General features: G+C 39.4%; 1 protein-coding gene across 18 annotated transcripts in view; it reads right to left on the bottom strand.

Annotated features, from left to right (window-relative positions):
- ADPRM (ADP-ribose/CDP-alcohol diphosphatase, manganese dependent) overlaps positions 1-21,358 on the bottom strand; it is a 384,694-nt gene that overhangs the window by 160,110 nt on the left and 203,226 nt on the right. For 12 of the 18 annotated variants that reach the window (XR_009499606.1, XR_009499605.1, XR_009499607.1 and 9 more), the window contains exon 6: positions 8,017-8,188. Coding sequence is in view for 6 of the 18 variants with exons in the window: in XM_059907760.1 (XP_059763743.1) it covers positions 8,138-8,188 (51 nt within the window). In the remaining 12 variants the exon portion in view is untranslated. Of the gene's footprint in view, positions 1-8,016; positions 8,189-21,358 lie in introns of those variants that run through there. The other 6 variants (XM_059907760.1, XM_059907762.1, XM_059907757.1 and 3 more) reach the window with 1 other exon arrangement.

Here is a 21,358-nt window from a genome sequence, read left to right as displayed (position 1 = left end):
CCGCGGAACAGAAAAAAGAAAAAAGAATGAAAAGAAATGAAGACAGCCTAAGAGACCTCTGGTACAACATTAAACGCAACAACATTCACATTATAGCGGTCCCAGAAGGAGAAGAGAGAGAGAAAGGACCAGAGAAAATATTTGAAGAGATTATAGTCGAAAACTTCCCTAACATGGGGAAGGAAATAGAAATTAAGAAAATGGTAATAGGAACGTACATATCGATAATTACCTTAAACGTGAATGGATTAAATGCTCCAACCAAAAGACACATTCTCGCTGAATGGATACAAAAACAAGACCCATATATATGCTGTCTAAAAGAGACCCACTTCAGACCTAGGGACACATACAGACTGAAAGTGAGGGGATGGAAAAAGATATTCAATGCAAATGCAAATCAAAAGAAAGCTGGAGTAGCAATACTCATACCAGATAAAATAGACTTTAAAATAAAGAATGTTACAAGAGACAAGGAAGGACACTACATAATGATCAAGGAATCAATCCAAGAAGAAGATATAACAATTATAATTATATATGCACTCAATATAGGAGCACCTCAATACATAAGGCAACTGCTAACAGCTAAAAAAGAGGAAATTGACAGTAACACAATAATAGTGGGGGACTTTAACACCTCATTTACACCAATGGACATATCATCCAGACAGAAAATTAATAAGGACACAAGCTTTAAATGACACAAGAGAGCAGATAGATTTAATTGATATTTATAGGACATTCCATCCAAAAACAGCAGATTACACTTTCTTCCCAAGTGCACACCAAACATTCTCCAGGATAGATCACATATTGGGTCACAAATCAAGCCTCAGTAAATTTAAGAAAATTGAAATCATATCAAGCATCTTTTCCGACCACAACACTATGAGATTAGAAATCAATTACAGAGAAAAAACCGTAAAAAACACAAAAACATGGAGGCTAAACAATACGTTACTAAATAACCAAGAGATCACTGAAGAAATCAAAGAGGAAATCAAAAAATACTTAGAGACAAATTACAACGAAAACATGATGATCCAAAACCTATGGGATGCAGCAAAAGCAGTTCTAAGAGGGAAGTTTATAGCAATACAATCCTACCTCAAGAAACAAGAAAAATCTCAAATAAACCATCTAACCTTACACCTAAAGGAACTAGAGAAAGAAGAACAAACAAAACCCAAACTTAGTAGAAGGAAAGACATCCTAAAGATCAGAGCAGAAATAAATGAAACAGAAACAAAGAAAACAATAGCAAAGATCAATAAAACTAAAAGATGGTTCTTTGAGAAGATAAACAAAATTGATAAACCTTTAGCCAGACTCATCAAGAAAAAGAGGGAGAGGACTCAAATCAATAAAATTAGAAATGAAAAAGAAGAAGTTACAACGGACACCACAGAAATACAAAGCATCATAAGAGACTACTACAAGCAACTCTATGCCAATAAAATGGACAAACTGGAAGAAATGGACAAATTCTTAGAAAAGTACAAACTTCCAGGACTGAACCAGGATGAAATAGAAAATATGAACAGACCAATCACAAGTAATGAAATTGAAACTGTGATTAAAAATCTTCCAACAAACAAAAGTCCAGGACCAGATGGCATCACAGATGAATTCTATCAAACATTTAGAGAAGAGCTAACACCCATCCTTCTCAAACTCTTCCAAAAAATTGCAGAGGAAGGAACACTCCCAAACTCACTCTATGAGGCCACCATCACCCTGATACCAAAACCAGACCAAGATACTATAAGAAAAGAAAATTACAGACCAATATCAATGATGAATGTAGATGCAAAAATCCTCAACAAAATACTAGCAAACAGAATCCAACAACACATTAAAAGGATCATACACCATGATCAAGTGTGATTTATCCCAGGGATGCAACAATTCTTCAATATACACAAATCAATGTGATACACCATATTAACAAACTGAAGAATAAAAACCATATGATCATCTCAATAGATGCAGAAAAAGCTTTTGACAAAATTCAACACCTATTTATGATAAAAACTCTCCAGAACGTGGGCAAAGAGGGAACCTAACTCAACATAATAAAGGCCATATATGACAAACCCACAGCAAACATCATTCCCAATGGTGAAAAACTGAAAGCATTTCCTCTAAGATTAGGGACAAGACAAGGATGTCCACTCTCACCAGTATTATTCAACATTGTTTTGGAAGTCTTAGCCACAGCAATCAGAGAAGAAAAAGAAATAAAAGGAATACAGATTGGAAAAGAAGAAGTAAAACTGTCACTGTTTGCAGATGACATGATACTATACATAGAGAATCCTAAAGATGCCACCAGAAAACTACTAGAGCTAATCAATGAATTTAGTAAAGTTGCAGGATACAAAATTAATGTACAGAAATCTCTCACATTCCTATACACTAACAACGAAAGATCAGAAAGAGAAATTAAGGAAACAATCCCATTCATCATTGCAACAAAAAGAATAAAATACCTTGGAAGAAACCTACCTAAGGAGGTAAAAGACCTGTACTCGGAAAATTATAAGACACTGATGAAAGAAATCAAAGATGGCACAAACAGATGGAGCGATATATCATGTTCTTGGATTGGAAGAATCAATACGGTGAAAATGATTATACTACCCAAAGCAATCTACAGATTCAATGCAATCCCTATCAAATTACCAGTGGCATTTTTTACAGAACTAGAGCAAAAAATCTTAAAATTTGTATGGAGACACAAAAGACCCCGAATAGCCAAAGCAGTCTTGAGGGGAAAAAATGGAGCTGGAGGAATCAGGTTCCCTGACTTCAGACTATACTACAAAGCTACTGTAATCAAGACAATATGGTACTGGCACAAAAACAGACATATAGATCAATGGAACAGGATAGAAAGCCCAGAGATAATAAACCCACGCACATATGGTCAACTAATCTATGACAAAGGAGGCAAAGATATACAATGGAGAAAAGACAGTCTCCTCAATAAGTGGTGCTGGGAAAACTGGACAGCTACATGTAAAAGAATGGAATTAGAACACCCCCTAACACCATAAACAAAAATAAACTCAAAATGGATTTGAGACCTAAATGTAAGACCGGACACTACAAAACTCTTACAGGAGAACATAGAAAGAACACTCTGACATAAATCACAGCAAGATCTTTTTTGATCCACCTCCTAGAGTAATGGAAATAAAAACAAAAATAAACAAATGGGACCCAATGAAACTTCAAAGCTTTTGCAAAGCAAAGGAAACTACAAACAAGATGAAAAGACAACCTTCAGAATGGGAGAAAATATTTGCAAATGAATCAACCGACAAAGGATTAATCTCCAAAATATATAATCAGCTCATGCAGCTCAATATTAGAAAAACAAACAACTCAATCCAAAAATGGGCAGAAGACCTAAATAGACATTTCTCCAAAGAAGGCATACAGATGGTCAAGAAGCACATGAAAAGCTGCTCAACATCACTAATTATTAGAGAAATGCAAATCAAAACTACAATGAGGTATCACCTCACACCAGTCAGAATGGGCATCATCAGAAAATCTATAAACAATAAATGCTGGAGAGGGTGTGGATAAAAGGGAACCCTCTTGCACTGTTGGTGGGAATGTAAATTGATACAGCCACTACGGAGAACAGTATGGAGCTTCCTTAAAAAGCTAAAAATAGAACTACCATACAACCCAGCAATCCCACTACTGGGCATATACCCTGAGAAAACCATAATTCAAAAAGACACATGCACCCTAATGTTCACTGCAGCTCTATTTACAATAGCCAGGACACGGAAGCAACCTAAGTGCCCATCGACAGATGAATGGGTAAAGAAGATGTAGCACATATATACAATGAAATATTACTCAGCCATAAAAAGAAACGAAATTTAGTTATTTGTAGTGAGATGGATGGACCTAGAGTCTGTCATACAGAGTGAAGGAAGTCAGAAAGAGAAAAACAAATACTGTATGCTAACACATATATATGGAATGTAAGGGAAAAAAAAGGTACGGAGAACCTAGGGGCAGGACAGGAATAAAGACACAGACCTAGAGAATGGACTTGAGGACATGAGGAGGGGGAAGGGTAAGCTGGGATGAAGTGAGAGAGTGGCATGGACATATATACACTACCAAATGTAAAATAGATAGCTAGTGGGAAGCAGCCACATAGCACAGGGAGATCAGCTTGGTGCTTTGTGACCACCTAGAGGGGTGGGATAGGGAAGGTGGGAGGGGGACGCAAGAGGGAGGAGATATGGGGATATATGTATACGTAGAGCTGATATACTTTGTTATAAAGCAGAAACTAACACACCATTGTAATGCAGTTATACTCCAATAACGATGTTAAAAATAAATAAATAAATAAAAAAGAAGATGTGGTACATATATACAATGGAATATTACTCACCCATAAAAAGGAATGAAGTTGGGTCATTTGTTGAGACATGGATGGATCTAGAGACTGTCATACAGAGTGAAGTAAGTCAGAAAGAGAAAAACAAATATTGTATATTAACGCCTATATGTGGAACCTAGAAAAATGGTACAGATGAACCGGTTTGCAGGGCAGAAATAGAGACACAGAAGTAGAGAACAAATGTATGGACACCAAGGGGGGAAAGCGGCGGGGGGGCGGGTGGTGGTGGTGTGATGAACTGGGAGATTGGGATTGACATGTATACACTGATATGTATAAAATAGATAACTAATAAGAACCTGCTGTGTAAAAAAATAAAATAAAATTCAAAAATTAAAAATAAATAAATAAAAGCCTTTTCTATTAAAAACTATATATATACATATATATAGACATATATATATAGTAACTAAACATGAATATCAATTAGATTAGTTACAGACACAAGGAAAAACAATTTAGAAAGTAAATGGCTAAGGACATCTTAGTGCCTTTTCCGTTAATGTGTAACTATAATGGATCATAGCATAGTTTGTCCTGGTCTTCTCCTCGTCACGTGTCGAATTAATCCATAGCAAAACTTTATTGTACCCAAACCTGAAGGTTTGTCCACAGCTGTCCAGTTGTGTCCGAAGTTTACCTCGGCAGCTTCCCTTCCATCCTGGGGTATCCTTTCCCTAGCATTCCAGACGATGAGCCCTCCTCTCTGATTCTCCACTATTGCTGGAGATAAGATAGATGGTACGAAGCATGCCAAGGGACTTCACAGGGTGGCGGCACCTCATTGGGTCATCAGAATCCAAATTTTGCCAATTCATTAATTTACCATGAGAAACACAACTGCCAGAGGGAACAGTCTCTTATGCCCTCCAGACCAGCTAGCACATTTACTGTTTTGACATTTCCACAAGAAGCCAAATTACAACTTGGAAGTTGCATGGTGAGCAAGGAATCACAATAAGGGAGGTAGATGCACGCGCAAATGATGGATGCCGCTAGGTAGAGCTGTCCAATGTCTCCATATCCCTCAAAGGAATTTTCCCACCCAGACACCCAAGCAGCACCCATCTCGCGGTGGCAATTTACCCAAGTTGTAGACAAAGCTTTTAGGAAAAATATTATCTGAGATGCTTGTGTTACTGACTGTGGAACCTGAAAAGGAGTGGGCAATACCAAGCCTCAGAATTAAATCTGATTACTTTGGTCTATAGTTCCAACAGAAATTGTTTCAACATTTAGTCAACATGTGCCTGGCATGTTCTAAATGCCAGGCACCATGCTATAGCGATAAACAAGACAGGAACTCTGCCGTCAGGAGTCTCAGAATTCAGTAGGAAGCAGACATGTTGGCTGGCAGTTACGATGCAGGGTAGTGTTGGCTGTAACAAAGTCTTGTTCTAGATACAGTGGGAGCTCAGGACAAAGGGCCTAACCCTGCCTAAAGGTCAAGAACACCTGCACAGAGGCCAAGGAGCTTTAAGCTGATCCTACTTCAGTATCTGATTTTCACAATGAAAGAAAATGCATTTTTATGATTATATATTACCAATAATACAATCATATAGAGAACTGCTGTTAGTCTTATGGTATGTTTCTGTTTAATTTTATACATTAAGATTTGTACATACAAATCTGGAATCGCACAGTGTCATGCTGCTGTCACTTAGCATGATGAACATGAGCTGCTCTCATGTGATATAATAAAAATACATTTAAAAAAACTACTGCTTGGTATTCTATCATCTGGATATATCATGACTTACTTAACCAAACCTTGTTGTTGAACATTTAGGTTATTTTCAATTATTTAATATTATAAATAAAACTGTAACTGAGAGGACCTTAGAGATTATGTAGTAAAATCCTCTCACTTGGCAAATGAGAGAATCGGATTCCAATGAATTTAAATGACGGGCCCCAAATCCTATAGCTAGCTCATTTACGAGTTGGGTTTGGACTCCTGATGAAACACGCTTGGGGAAGGAGGGAGGAAAGCGGGTTATCTGAGGGTTGATAAAAATGAGAGGCACTGGGAAAGCACCACGGGCAGGCAGAATCGAGGACCCCGAAGTGGAGAGGAGTGGGGAGTGCCAGGGTTTTGATGGTGCCAGGGCTCTCGTGTGAAACACTGCCCACTCAAAGATTCTGACACCACCTCTCAGTGTGCAGCAGTGTGTATCAGGAACCTTGAGAAAACCCTTGAAGAGCACGGCCCAGTAAGTCCACTCTTGGCATGTTCAGGGGTAGTCATTGAAACATTGTTTATAATACAAAAAAAAAAAAAAAAGATAAACCAAATCAATAGGATAGATGGACAGAGCCTGAATACAGGCCCACAACAGACTGGGTGATGCCCACCCACATTGGGGAGCGCCGTCTGCTTTACTCAGCGCATTAGAAAAACGACGCAGTCCTCCTCCTGAGTTAGAAAAAACTCAGCCTTCCTCCTGGGTGTCTCCTCTGCTCCTCACACAGGACACTCACAGCACTTCTGGTCACCAAAGATGTGCATTTCCTCCCACCAAACAATTCACAACCCCAGCGGGGTGTCCTACAATTTAACTCGATTCTGACACTACCTACCTGGAGATTGCGTCCGATCCCACAGGTGAAGGACTCTGTCCTTCAAGACTGCTCCCCGCCCCACATCAGATGCCAACTGACCACACGTTAGATGTCAACCACAAGTCCAGTTTGTCACCTGGGCTTCTGACCAATTGGCTACAAATCGGAGGTTCCCACGACCCCCTCTTCAGATTTGATGAATTTACTAGAGCAGCTCACAGAACTCGGGGAAACACTTACTTACATTTACTAGTTTAACAAAGGGCATCATAAAGGACACAGATGAACAACGAGATGAAGAGACACCTAGGGCGAGGTCCGGGAGGGTCCCGGGCACAGGGCTCTGTCCCCGTAGGGCTGGGGTGCATCTCCCTCCTGGAGTGGATGTGTTTGCCAACCTGGAAGCTCCCAAATCCCCTACAAGTGGGATTTTTATGGAGGATTCCTCACACAAGCATGATCAATTATTAACTCTATTTCCGGCCCCTCTCCCCTCCCTAGAGGACGGGGCCCGGGCCCGGGGATAGGACTGAAAATCCAAGCTTCTAATCATGGCTTGGACTTCCTGGTGACCAGGCCCCCATCCAGAAGCGCACCCAGCGTCACCTCAATAGAACAGAAGACAAGCCTAGCGCTCTGATGACTTAGAAATTTACAAGTTTTAGGAGCCCCTGTGTCAGAGACAAGATCAAAGACAAATATGGAATAATAGATGCTCCTAGTGTTCTCATCACTTAGTAACTTACAAGGGTTTTAGGAGCTCTAAAGGGTTTAGGGCACAGAGACCAATGCATATATATATATATATATATATATATATGTTCTATTATTTTCTATTCTCTCACACAGTCTGAGTCAAACGCTAATCTCTTCTGGAAACACCCTCACAGACACACCCAGAAATAATGTTTAGCCAAATATCTGGGGACCTCGTGACCCAGTCAAGTTGACGCATAAAATTAACCATCACAACATTGCATGTCAGGGAAAGGTTAAGTAGATTATGGTACCTTCGCAAGAGGCTGTCGCGTTCTGTGGTGGCCTCTTTTTTCTTTCCGACGTTTGCTTTTTCTGGCTCGGCTGGGCCTCACTGCACGTCTCGCCACCAGGCTGCAGCTTTCCGCGTTCAGTTCAGTCTCTATCTTGGGTCTTCCAAACATGCACTGTGCTCTTTTCCCTCTGCTAGGGTAGTGGGATCCGAGGAGAAAAAAGAGATAAACACATATTAAACGCACTATTTAGGTGGAAGGGCATTGCTCTTTAAGTAAAAAAATGTTAAGAGTAATAAAAACATTTATACTCCTTAATCCAGGAATCCCACTTAATGTAAGTAAATGATTAAAAAACAAAACAAAACAGGAAGAGCTAAAACTAGCAATACTACCACACTGCAAAACTGATAGCAATTTAAAGTCCAACAGTATGTAATCAGTAATTTAAAATACAGTGAGTGCATATAAGATAGTACTGGGTAGCTTTAAAAAAAAATGTGATAAGACTTAAGGTGAAACCTGGGAACATTCTTATGTTATAATGTTAAGTAAAAAGGCTGGTTACAACTGTGTAAATATTCATTAGCACAGGGGGAAAAACAAGATCGAGAATAAAGACAAATTTTAGAAATTGTATAAGACCTGTGATATTTCATGTTATGTGTTTCCTTCAGCTCTGAAAACTTTCTCTAATGAGGTCACATTGGTTTTGCAATTAAAAATAAAGAATACTACCACCGGCAGCCATTATAACATGGTTATTTTTGTGTATCGAGACATTGAATGAAATTCACTTGAACATGGCCATTGCATGAGTAACTGGTCCAAGGTCAAAGTCAGCAGCTGGTAAGCAGTGACGCTGGGACTCCATCCCAGGCTACCTGACTCCAGAGGCCATGCTCTTAGCTCTGCTCTGCTGCCCACTGAGTTTACATCCACCTGTAAGACCCGCTTCTGCCTTTTGGAGTCAGACCATAAAAGGGGGCTTGACTCCCCCTCTACACGCTAAGTATTCAAATATCTGAACATTGTCTTTCTACCATCCCTTCCTTAGGCGCTTCCACTAAGTCCTCAGCACACCAAGCCCTACATCTGCTCAGTCCCACCACTTCACTGCTCAACTGAGCTTCACCAAGCAGAATCTCATTTGTTTTCATATATAGGATTGTTCCACACGGGAGCCTCTGATGGCCAAGTCTCCCAAGGGTAATAAACCAGATGTATAATTCCCTGCCGCCTCTACCTCAAACCCTCCAGAGGGGATCAGAGGGTCTGGAATCATTCAGAAAGGGAGGCGAGAGCTGTTAGTGCATTAGGACAGAATTTCTCCATCTGATTTTGAAAGAAGACTGGCTTTTCATTTCCCCAGAGACTTAATATAACTACCAAGTGAGGAGGAAAAAAAAGGGGAGTAATAATTTGTAAAGTTCCCGAGCAGGAAAGGAGCCACTGCTATCTCTGCTTTCCACATCACCACTGTAAACCCTGGCACCTGAAAAAAGTGGGAGGGGTGGTTGTTCTGACTGTATAAATTGCCAAATGCTGCTGCTAAACTCTGACCTATTAGTGGGAGCCTCTCTACTAGAGCTAAGTTTATGATATCCATGGAAAGAAACAACGTGAAGGAAAACAAAAGCCGGCAACCAATCAGAACAGACACGTGGCCCATCAGAAAGGACGCTGGCCGATAGGATGCAGTGTTTCTACCGACTTAATGACATCCAGCATAGACCTTCTAATGAGTTTGGTCAACATTCAAGCCAACGATGTTTACTAAAATTTTTAAATTACCACAATTTTCCCCACACAGTTAAAAAAGAAAGTGTCTTTTACATCAACAATGTTGTTTGGTTTCTCTCTTTCTCCCTCCCTCCCTCCCTCCGTCTCACCTTATAGCATCCTCTCTCTTTCCCGTGTGTTCTGAAATTACATGATGGTAGATCTTTTATTTTTTCTTTTCTAAAGATCCATTGAGATAGATAATGAGCTTGCCTTTTCAATCTGGAAACGCATACACCTCAGATGTGGAAAACTCTACTGAAATATTTCTTCCAAAAATTCCTCCATCCATTTTCTCTGTCCTCTGCTATTCTTAACCCTGCCAACCAATCCCCTATATTTCTTGTTTCTTTTATCTTTTTACTCTATTTGTGAGGGAGTCTCTCAACATCATCTTCCAAAATATATGTTGAGTTTTTCATCTTCTATCATATTTTTAACTCCCCAAAACTTTTTCTCACATGACATTCTCTTCTTTAAAAACAGCATCCTGGGGGCTTCCCTGGTGGCGCAGTGGTTAAGAATCTGCCTGCCAATGCAGGGGACACGGGTTCGAGCCCTGGTCTGGGAAGATCCCACATGCCACGGAGCGACTAAGCCCGTGAGCCACAACTACTGAGCCTGCGCGTCTGGAGCCTGTGCTCCGCGATGGTGAGAGGCCCGCGCACCGCGATGAAGAGTGGCCCCTGCTCGTCACAACTGGAGAAAGCCCTCGCACAGAAACGAAGACCCAACACAGCCAAAAATAAAATATAAATAAATAAATAAATTTATATTAAAAAAAAAAAACAGCATCCTGTTTCTGTTTTACTGTACAATATTTTTTCTTCTGTGTCCATAGACATTAAAAAAAGGATTTTTAAGGTTCAGTTCTTCTGCCAAGGTTGTTTCTGCTTCCTCCGAGGGTCTTCTTTTCTGCTCTATCACGTCCCTCATGAAAGAGGTTTTTTCTCCAGGTCTTGGCTGGCCCTCAGTACCAAGGCGCTACTAACCTAATAGGAATCTGTGTGCCTGAGTAGAGCTTTTGACTAAGGCAATCTGGTTAATGTTGTTTGGTTACGAGATTTTCAACTATTGATTTCAGAATATCTTTCTTCTTGGTCAAGCCACGTTCCTAAGAAATGATCTTGCTATCGACTTCCCGAAAGTGTAGCCTGCTGGCAGCCTTCCACAAGCCAAGGGGAATGATCTGATCATTCAATATATATGTTTCTATTTTTTCCCCTATTTTCAGTAAGATACCCTATCCACAGCTACTCTTAGACTCTCTGAGTCCAGAATCCCTCTGGTTCAACTCTCTAAGAAGGAAACCCCTAATGTTCTTCCAGAATGTTGGATGATGTCACCTGGCAGCAGAGATTTGGGAGGGAGTCTTATCTAACTGCATCTTACACAGAACTTTGTATCTCCGATTTTCAGCTTTCACTGCATTCCCACTTTCGGATGGGTCTGACACCTCCGTTTCTGAGATTCTGGAGTTCTGCGAAGCTAACGGTCCTGGCAAATTTGCTATCACCCATTTGCTCTCCGGCTTTCAAAATTTGTGCTACTGCTATTTTCTTTCCCAATCTCTTTGTTCTTTGGGTTCCATGCCTTTTTGACCCCTGTATTTTTACTTCTGAGGGGTTTCAGGAGGGAAATGTGATTTAAAAAATACGTTCCACCTGATATATTTAACAAGAAGTCACAAGCAACAAGCCTTTATCTCTTCCTTCATGCCAACAACTTATAGGAAGGAAATGGCAGTAGTGGTAGTGGTTGCCCCTAGGGAAGGGAGACTAGGAGAGGAGTGCAGACTCTTCTCTATATACCCTCTTGGACAGTTCAAATTTTTCACCATGTGCAAAAATTACCTTTGCAAAACTAATTAGCCAATATAACAAAAACAAAACAAAAAAGCTTCTGTGAACATCTTTCTCTCTATGACTAGCACACGTTAGGAAAGAGTATCGTTGTCATGGCTCATGCCATCATACAGCTTGCTGCAAAGACATAGCCCCAAATTGCATTATTTTATAATCTGCATAATTTATACAATTTCCTTCAACCTTGAATCAAGGTTAGAGGGAATGTTATTGATCACCAAAGGCTGTCAGTGGCTAACATCCAAGCGTGGCAGACATCTGGGTTGACATCCAAGTGTGACCTCTCTTAGTTAAGGACAAGGATCCGACCTGGCTGCAGCCACTGACCCTGACTCTGGCACACTCTGCAGTCTCCAGCAGGGCTCACAAAGTCATGATTAATTCAATAAAAATTATATCTTCCATAACATGAGTTTTCAGTAATCAATAGGAAAAGATGTTGAACATATCTCCCTCCTACATAACACGCATAGGCCAAGAATCTATTTATACTCAGCAGATCAGTGGTTTTGTGCAACTATAATGTAAATGTCACTTGGCTTACAAGCGAGAGAATAGTAGCAGTTCCATGTGTTATCCATTGAGAACCTACAACCACAAGGAGTATCTTCTCCGGAAGGAATGCTGCCAGTAATTTCTTCTGCTTTCTCTCTGTGAGCATAAGATTTGTCATTACTTTTGCATCTGGTTTTACAAGATTCTCAGCAATGGTGTGATTTGTACCTGTTTTTGCTATCAGAGATGCAGCCTTGAATGATGCCTCTGTAATGTTAGCCTTTTTTTTTTTTCCCCTTTAGAAATAAGCTCCACATACACCAGACTGGAATATATTCATTTGTGCTTGTTCTTTAAACATTCAATTAATTTAGTGAAAGGCCATAAGCTTTGTTTGCAAATGACACAAAAGCTTTGATGGCTTCATACCACAATTTGTGACAGACCTTAGACGGAGCACAGGTGATTGGAATCCACCGGAGTGCCAGTGCAGTAAAATCCTACTTTCAGAGAGCCACCATCATACTTCTTGTTCACCTTTTCCTTTTTCGGTGGCTTGTCCCCAATTATTGAATTCATAGAGTCTTGGTTACTATTTACTTTTATGACATAATTTTGAGACCTATAGTATTTCTATTATTCTTTTCATTACTATTTTTAATAACCTTTTCTAAGAATAGCTTTAGATTTACAGAAAAGTTGTGAAGATTGTACAGGGAGTTCCCATATACTACACACCCAATTTCCCCTATTGCCAACATCTTTCGTTGCTATGGTACATTTGGCCCAACTAATGAACCAATGTTGCTTCATAATTGTTAACTAAAGTGCACACTTTATTCAGATTTCCTTAGGTTTTGCCACATTGCATTTTGTTGTCATGTCTCCTTAGGCTCCTCTTGTTGGTGTCAAGTTTCTCAGGCTTTGCTTGTCTTTTATGACCCTGACAATTTTAAAGAGTACCGGTCAGGTAATTTGTAAAATGTCCCTCAATTGGGGCTTGTCTGATGCGTTTCTCATAATTATACCAGGGTTATGGGTTTGGGGGAGGAAGTCCACAGAGGTAAAGTGCTATTCGCATCACACCATATCCGGAATTCATGCTATTAACGTGACATCGTTTATCACTGTGGTTGTTAACCTTGATCATCTGGCTGAGGGAGTGTTTCCAGGCGTTTCCACCGTAAAGTTACTCCTTTTCCTCCCCTTTTCCTACTGTACTCTTTAGAAGGAAGTCGCAATGCACAGCCTGTACTTAAAATGTGGGAACTTATGTCCCATCTCCTTTTACGGAGACTATCCACATAAGTTATTTGGAATTTCCTCTGCACAAAAGATTGTCTATTCTCTCCCATTTATCTATTTCTCCAATCATTTATTTATATCAGAAAGGGCTCGTGGATATTTACTTTATACTTTGAGTGATAATTCAATGTTCCTTTATTTATTTTTCACTCAAATTGTTCCAGCTTTGGCCACTGGGGGCCCTTTTATTTGGCTCCTGTCCCTTTGACATAGCCATTTCACTGTGGTTTCTTTGAGCAATTCCTCATTTTCCAGCACTGCAAGATGCTGCAGGGTCATCTTGTATATTTCTTGCTACAGCTAAGAAGCAGCCATTTCTTTAAGGAGGCTTTACTCCTTTTATTGGAGAATGGTATTAGAAACCAAGATATGGGCACCGAGAGTGCTCAGTGTCACTGAAGTGTCATTGCTTCCAGGCCTTCTCACCTGACAGAGGGAGGAAAAATAAGTATGTATACTAAACTAGGTATATATGCATATGTATAACTATTTTGATATGTATCCGCCTGCAATTATATTAAGCTAAACATGGTGTCTCGAACTCTAATCCAATGCCACATGGGTCATTCTGGCATGCTCCTCATGCTTGTCTGTAGTCTCCCATTCCAACAGTGGAAACCCTGGCTCCCACCGGCCACCATCCAGGTATTTAATTGTTCAATTCCAGTATGCATGTGTAGTGGCTACAGCATTGTTCATCTGTACCCTTGTGGGGAAACAAAAACTTTACCAACTAGAATACAGTGTTTATATACAATTTCTTTGCCTTTAATCTTACAGATGCCACTAATCTCCAGCTACTTAAGTCAGCAGCTAGTGCCCTCACCCTACCTTCAAGCTCAGTGATGTTTATCTATTGTGTCAAACCTACTGACGAACCCATCATTCCTGTTAGAGTGTTTTTTATTTCTAGCACTTTCCTTTGATTTTTTTTTCCCTTAAAGTTTCCAATTATAGTTGTTTCAAATTCCTTATCTGATAATTCATATCCGAGCCTGGTTTTCAGGATCACTTTGTCTATTCAGACAGTGGTTATTTCCTTCGGCTTTGTTTGAAAGCCAGACATGTTGTATCAGGTAGATAGGTCTTTAGGTTTTGTTAAACTGTCTAGGAGTGTCAGGCTGTGTTCAGCGTTTGTTGTAGTTTTAGGTACCAGAGGCTTCAAATTCCTCTAGGGTTCTTGTTTTTTGTCTTCTCTCTTGGCTATGTACAGATGCTGCGTCTTGCACCTGTTAACTCATGGTTATGATGCTGGAGCCCTACTAATGTGGCAGTAGGGTGTAGGGGAAAGGAGAGAGGCTCTGTGTAATCTCCCAGTTAGATCTCAGCCTCTTAGTGGGGCTGCCCTGGGGCTGGGTCTTCACAAATATTTCTATTCCTCTTCCTATAGCAGGGCATCCCCCAGCCCCACTCCTCCCCTCCTGCCCAGTCACCTCGACCCTTTCTTTAACCACAACATTCTGTTTCCTTAGAGCCCTATCCCGTCTTGGCTTTTTGTGTCTCTCAGGGGGTTGGAGTGGTGAGAAATTCTTTTCCCCAAAAATTTCAGAACTGTGTTCAGGCACAGTCCTTTTCCCTGGAGAGTGGGCCTTTGTGACTGAGAAGACTCTCAGCGGGTTTTACGGTAGCTTATCTTTCCCTCCTTCTGTGAGGGTCATGAGGGATCTTTGTTGGATCTTCACCATGAGAAATCTGGCAAGATTCCCAGGAAGACCCATGAAAGTGTAGGGGAGCCCCAGGATGGTGGCCCCCATGAATCTCTCACTCTCACAGTGAGTCCACACTCAACCTCCAACAATGTGTCAAACTGATCATTTAAATATTCCTGCCAGTCTACGGCTCATAACTTCTGCTCCAAGGAAGCAGATCTCAGTTACTGTGTCTCCCAGGACATTCCTGACTCACCAGGTTTCAGGATGGCAGTTTGCCCTGAGATCTCCGCTCTTTGATGGATTCAAGGAAAGTCACTGATATCTTCATTTGTCTATCCTTTTCTTTTTTTAAGGATGATGGTGACAATTTCCAGACTCTTGACATATTAGAGCTAAAACTGGAAGTCTGTTTATACTATTTTTATACCTCAGTGAATCACTATATGAGTCACTAATCCACTTTTGTGCATATGGGATAAACACAACATGACCACAGAAGGTAAACGTAATGAACATAAATACAGCTGTCCCTCAGGATCTGTAGGGGATTGGTTCCAGGAGCCCCCAGGATACCAAAATCTGCAGATGTTCAAATTCCTTATATGAAATGGCATAGTATTTGATGTAACCTATGCCCATCCTCCCATACACTTTAAATCATCTCTAGATTCTTCTAATACTGCATACAATGTAAATGTTATCTAAATAGTTGCTTACATGTGGCAAATTCAAGTTTTGCTTTTTGGAACTTTCTGGAATTTTTTCCAAATATTTTCGATCCGTGGTTGGTTGGATCCGCAGATGCGGAACCCATGAATACAGAAGGCCGACTGTAATCACAAATACCATGAAGCTACAGTGGTGAGATAACTTCACTCCGTGAATGGCATTTTAGCCAAGATGGACTGAGGCATACGCTCCTTGTGGTGCTTGTACAGGCTTCAAGGTTTTCATGACTTATAAAGGAACAGAATTTCTAAGAAAAATCATAAGGCACACATTTCCTTTTTGTGAAATACGTATTTTTCACAAATAAAAAGAGGTTTTTTTTCCTCGTAGTAATTTTACCACTGAAAGTGCCAAAACATCTGTGGACTGCATGATAAAAATCCTGGAAATTACACTGAGAAAGTCCTCACTGGATAGTCTTGGCAGTTTTCCCCTGAAGTGTGTTATCTTGTAAGCAAAGACAGCATTTAAGGGAGACAAAGTGATGGAGAGTCAGGTGTTCATATATATATATTCATTCATTTACTATATTATTATTATTAAATAGAATATATTCCATATACCCCAAGGCACAGGGGCATTGCAGCTTATTGTAATTGTGAAACTCTCTGTGGCTTACTGTAGAGGAAATTCATTTGTTCAAGGATCAAATAAGCATTCCCTTTGTCTTCAAACAGGATCACTTCTCTTTCTGGTTAAGCATCAAAAAACTATGATAATTGTCCTAATTATGGCAAACTAACTGATCATTATGGGCCCAGAAGCCACTCATCACCAGCTCTTTCTTTACCACCATTTGTAGGAACCACGTGTAATTTGAAAAAATCAGCACGTGGTCACCACCTTCATCTCCGACCTGATCACAGGAAGAAGGGTTATTTCCTTCGTTAAAACTGGGCTCAAGTGTTTTGTGAGCGCAGAAGAGAAACGAAGTCCATGGTCACTGGTCAGCACTGTGTTGGCCAACCCCTGCTCAATAGGAGATAGGTATTTTCAAAGCCACCCACTTTAGAAGGGTACTTTTATACACATTGATCTTGTTATAATATCAACTAGTAAAAGTGGTCTCAGTGGACAGTTTGGTAATCTAATCATTGTCAAATCAAAAAAGAAAGCTTGACATCCATTGCTTTCAAATAAAAATCATCACCTTTGGCAGATTTGCTTCCTCTTTGGATTATCTCCAACACTTTTATTCAAAATTCCAAGAGTGATTTACCCATGTGAAATTTACAACTAATTTATCCCAGAGGCTTGCCATAAAGCTACGTTGCTAAATATTAGACTGCTTTGGAGGAAACATATATTAGTGGTGAAAAAAAAATCAGTTTTATAAAGACTTATTATAAAGCTATGATAATTAGGACAGATGGATATTTCCATAGGATACTTGAATAGAACAATGGGACGAAACAGAAAGGCTAGAAACAAATCTACATGTGTAAGGCAATTTTATATGTAACAATCATAGATTTGTGAATTGATGAGGGATGATTATCAGTCAATAAATGGGGCTGGGTCTATTGATTTTTCATAGTTAAGAAATGAAATTGGAACCCGACTCACATCCTTCACATAGATCAGCAGAAATCAGACGATGGCAAGTGTTGGTGAGGGTGTGAAACAATAAACAGGCCCTCTAAAACACTGCAGGCAGCTTGATTTTTTAAAATTTCTATAAAAAATATTTTTTTCCAAGTAAATTTGAAGATGTACATGCACTACTATCAGAAATTCCACTCCCAACCATCTGTCCTAGAGTGACAGTTCGCAATCCTATCAGGTCAAATGTGTTCTTTTGATAATAAATAGTTTATAACACCCTCGTTACTATCCTTATGAAATTCATAAATAATACAACTTACCTACACACATAATTTCAAGAAGTCAACATAAACCGGAGAATCAAGGCTCTGCTGTGAAGCAAACTAAATTGTGGCACGATTTTGAGTAACTGATGGAGAATAAGAAGGGAATTTTGCTTTCCCTTGGGGGTAGAAACATTCTCCGTTGAAGGGCATTAAATCTACGAAGAAGGAAAGGTAATTCTAGAACACTACCTGATTCTTCCATTAAAGATATTTACAAAGTCATTAAAAAAAAGCAACATGAAGGAATTCCCTGGCGATCCAGCGGTTAGGACTCCGCGCTTTCAATGCCGAGTGCATGGGTTCAATCCCTGCTCAGGGAACTAAGATCCCGCAAGCCGCGCAGTGCGGCCAAAAATAAATAAATAAATAAAGGATAGTTTTTAAAAAATCAACATGATACCTAACTGTAATTTTAAAAGGAAACAGAGTATAATAAAATAGTATTTCAATATGTAAGTACTTTATCTTTTTTTTAAGAAAGTGTAATTTTTTCTTGTGGTAAAATATGTATAACATAAAACGTACCATTTTAACTATTTTCAGTGGCACTGAGTACATTCAGACTGTGGTGCAACCATCACCACTGTCCATCTCCAGAACTTTTTCATCTTCGCAGTCTGAAACTCCATACCCATTAAACAATAATCCTCCATTCCTCCCTCCCCCAGACCCTGGCAACCACCATTCTACTTTCTTGTCTCTATGACTTTGACTGGTGTAAGTACCGCATTTAAGTGGAACCAAACAATATTTATTCATTTGAGACTGGTTTATTTCATTTAGCATAATGTTTCAAGGTTCAGCCACATTGTACATGTCAGAATTTCCTTCCTTTTTAAGTCTGAATACTATTCCATTGTATATCCATTCATCTATTGATGGACACCCGAGTTGCTTTTCTTTTTTGGCCTTGTGAATAATGCTGTTGTGAACATGGGTGTAGGAATGTCTGTTTGAGTCCCTGCTTTCAATTCTTTTAGGTATGTACCCAGGAGTGGAATTGCTGGATTATTGGTAATTCTGTTTAATTTTTTTGAGGAACCAACATACCATTTTCTACAGTGGCTACATCATTTTACATTCCCAACAGCAATGCACAAGAGTTCCAGTTTCTCCACATTCTCACCAACACTTATTTTCTGCTTTTTTGATAATAGCCATCCTAATGGGTATGATGTGATATCTCACTGTGGTTTTGACTTGCACTTCCCTAATGATTAACGATGTTGAGCATCTTTTCATGCGCTTGTTGGTCTCTTCTTTGGAGAAATGTCTATGCAAATGTCCTGTGCTCATTTTTAATGGGGTTGTTTGGTTATTGCTGTTGTTGAGCTGTAGGAGTTCTTTATATACCTGTATATATATTCTTACAATTATGATTTGCAATCATATTTGACTGCAAATATTTTCCCCCTCTCCATGGGAAATACTTCAAACTAGCAGAACCATCACAAATACAGCAGTTACTAAGGCAGACTGACAACAGGCATGTTGAATGGGTAACTTAAGTGCTACCAGGGGAACTGCTGTTGGTGACATGATTTTCCAAAATGGTGAATACTTGGTAACATTCTGAACCAAACAAAGTGTTTAAAAAACAAAACAAAACAAAACAAAACTCCACAGCAGTTACATTCTTGGAAAACTCATTAAACTATGCAAAATACCTTGTGTTTTTATGTAAATTAGGGTTATTTTCTAGATAATTATAAACTGATTTCTCACCTGAAGGTCAGGCAGGACACAGCAAAGTGACATGAGATGTAACAGTGAGTCTTTGTTTATAAGACAGAGAAGTAATTATAAAGCCATGCATGGGAATGATACCAGTTTCAAGAATAGTGGCTATCTTTGGAGGTGGGTGTAGGCAAGAGGAGAATGAGACCAGGGAAGAGTGTGCAGGGGTATAAACTTTATTCCTAATATTTTATGTCAAAAGCTGGGCAATAGTAACATGGGAGTTTAATATATAACTTACATCCTTCATGTCTAAAATGTTTTTAAACAAAAAACAAGAACAAAGATTCATGCAGGCTCTGCTTCCAGAGAGACCTGGTTTTGAATCCTGGCTCTGTTACTTACAAGCTGTGTAATCCTGAGTAAATCACTGAAATCCCCTAAATGTTAGTTTGCTTTTCTGTAATTGGGGATAAAAATAGAAGCTAGCACATAGGAATGCTATAGACTATTGAAATAACAGGATACATTTAAAGCTCTTAGTATACTGCCCTGTTCTAGAATAAGTGCCAAAGAAGAATAACCTCTGTTTAAACATGCTTTAAATAGTCTCCTTGATTTTTAACAATCTTATCCTACCTTCTGTCTGATCTGTGTCCAAATGCACATACCAGCTCTTAATGGAAACACTGAATAAGATGTACTCCAGTTACTCTGTCAGATAACTCTCCGTTGTCCAAATCCTATCAAAATCCTATTTATGAGAATAGATATTTATGGGGGAGTGCCTGAAGGACATGCTATTCATCTGTTCTCTAGAAATGATAAATTTTACCCTTGGATCAAATCACACCATCCGAGAGCTGTGTATCTGGATGGCATCGTTCTGACTGTTGTCAAATTTACTTCACAGAATTGAACTCTGCTTGTTGTTCCGATATCGGCTTGCATTGAGGGATGCTATAAGAAGCAACCCAGCAAAGTTTGCTCTTCTATTTATTGCTGGGATGGAGTCCAGGATGTTATTCTCTGGATCAAAAAGTGTTTTCTTTGCGAAAACCCAAGGGAGGAAATTTTTCTCAGGCCAGCAAGATGAAAACCTTTAAGAACTGGTTTGTCTTTATCTTGTGGACAATATGGATCTTTTAACTGAGTCTATTCCTCTATTTACTTGAGTCTCCAGAAAATGTACAGCCCAATCTGCGGCCCATCTCTGGTATCTCTACAAAACCATCTGGCATACATTCCTGAGAGGTAGGTAAATGTACCTCGGGACTGTTTTCTGACCCATATTACCTCTTTGTCCCAACATTTTCAATGATTTATTTCCCATGCATTTTTGGAAGCTGTCCTCTGTTTATGAAACAAGATAGGAAGAGAGAAAATGGAAAAATGGGGCTAGAATAAAGGAAAGTGGGGGTATAAATAAGTAATAAATCAAATAGATAAAAGTATTGTGTTGTTTATTTTTTATATTTCCCAGAGCACCTTGCATTGAACTTTATGACTAGTATATGGTTAGTCAATGTTAGAGTTAAAAAAAGATAAAATCTCAGCTTCCACACCATTCTTTTTCCTGTTTGTGCATAGTTATACGTTGGGCTAGACATAAGAAAGGTTTGATTAACCCCTGAGAAGCAAAAGAGAATACTTTGATAACTCCTGAGTGATGTCTGACATTTCCTGAAGGAATGTCCTAGCCACGCCCCAAAGCTCACTGCAATGTTATCTAATTTATGAAAACACCTCCAAATTGTAAATGAATTTCCCCCCTTCTCTGAACTCCTTCAGAACCTACTGTCTTTAAGCACTCATATAACTTACCTTGAGATATAGATTAAAAAATACATAAATAATAGACAGATGACAGGTAGATATTTGGAAAGGGAAAAGATCATGCTTATTGACATTTCTTTGTATTTCTAAGCATATTAACGATCATATATTTGTTGAATAAATACTTAAATAGGTAAATGAAAATCTATTT

The sequence above is a fragment of the Balaenoptera ricei genome, chromosome 20 (genome assembly GCF_028023285.1).
Source record: "Balaenoptera ricei isolate mBalRic1 chromosome 20, mBalRic1.hap2, whole genome shotgun sequence".
Lineage (NCBI taxonomy): Eukaryota > Metazoa > Chordata > Mammalia > Artiodactyla > Balaenopteridae > Balaenoptera > Balaenoptera ricei.
This window is presented reverse-complemented; position numbering and strand designations above follow the sequence as displayed.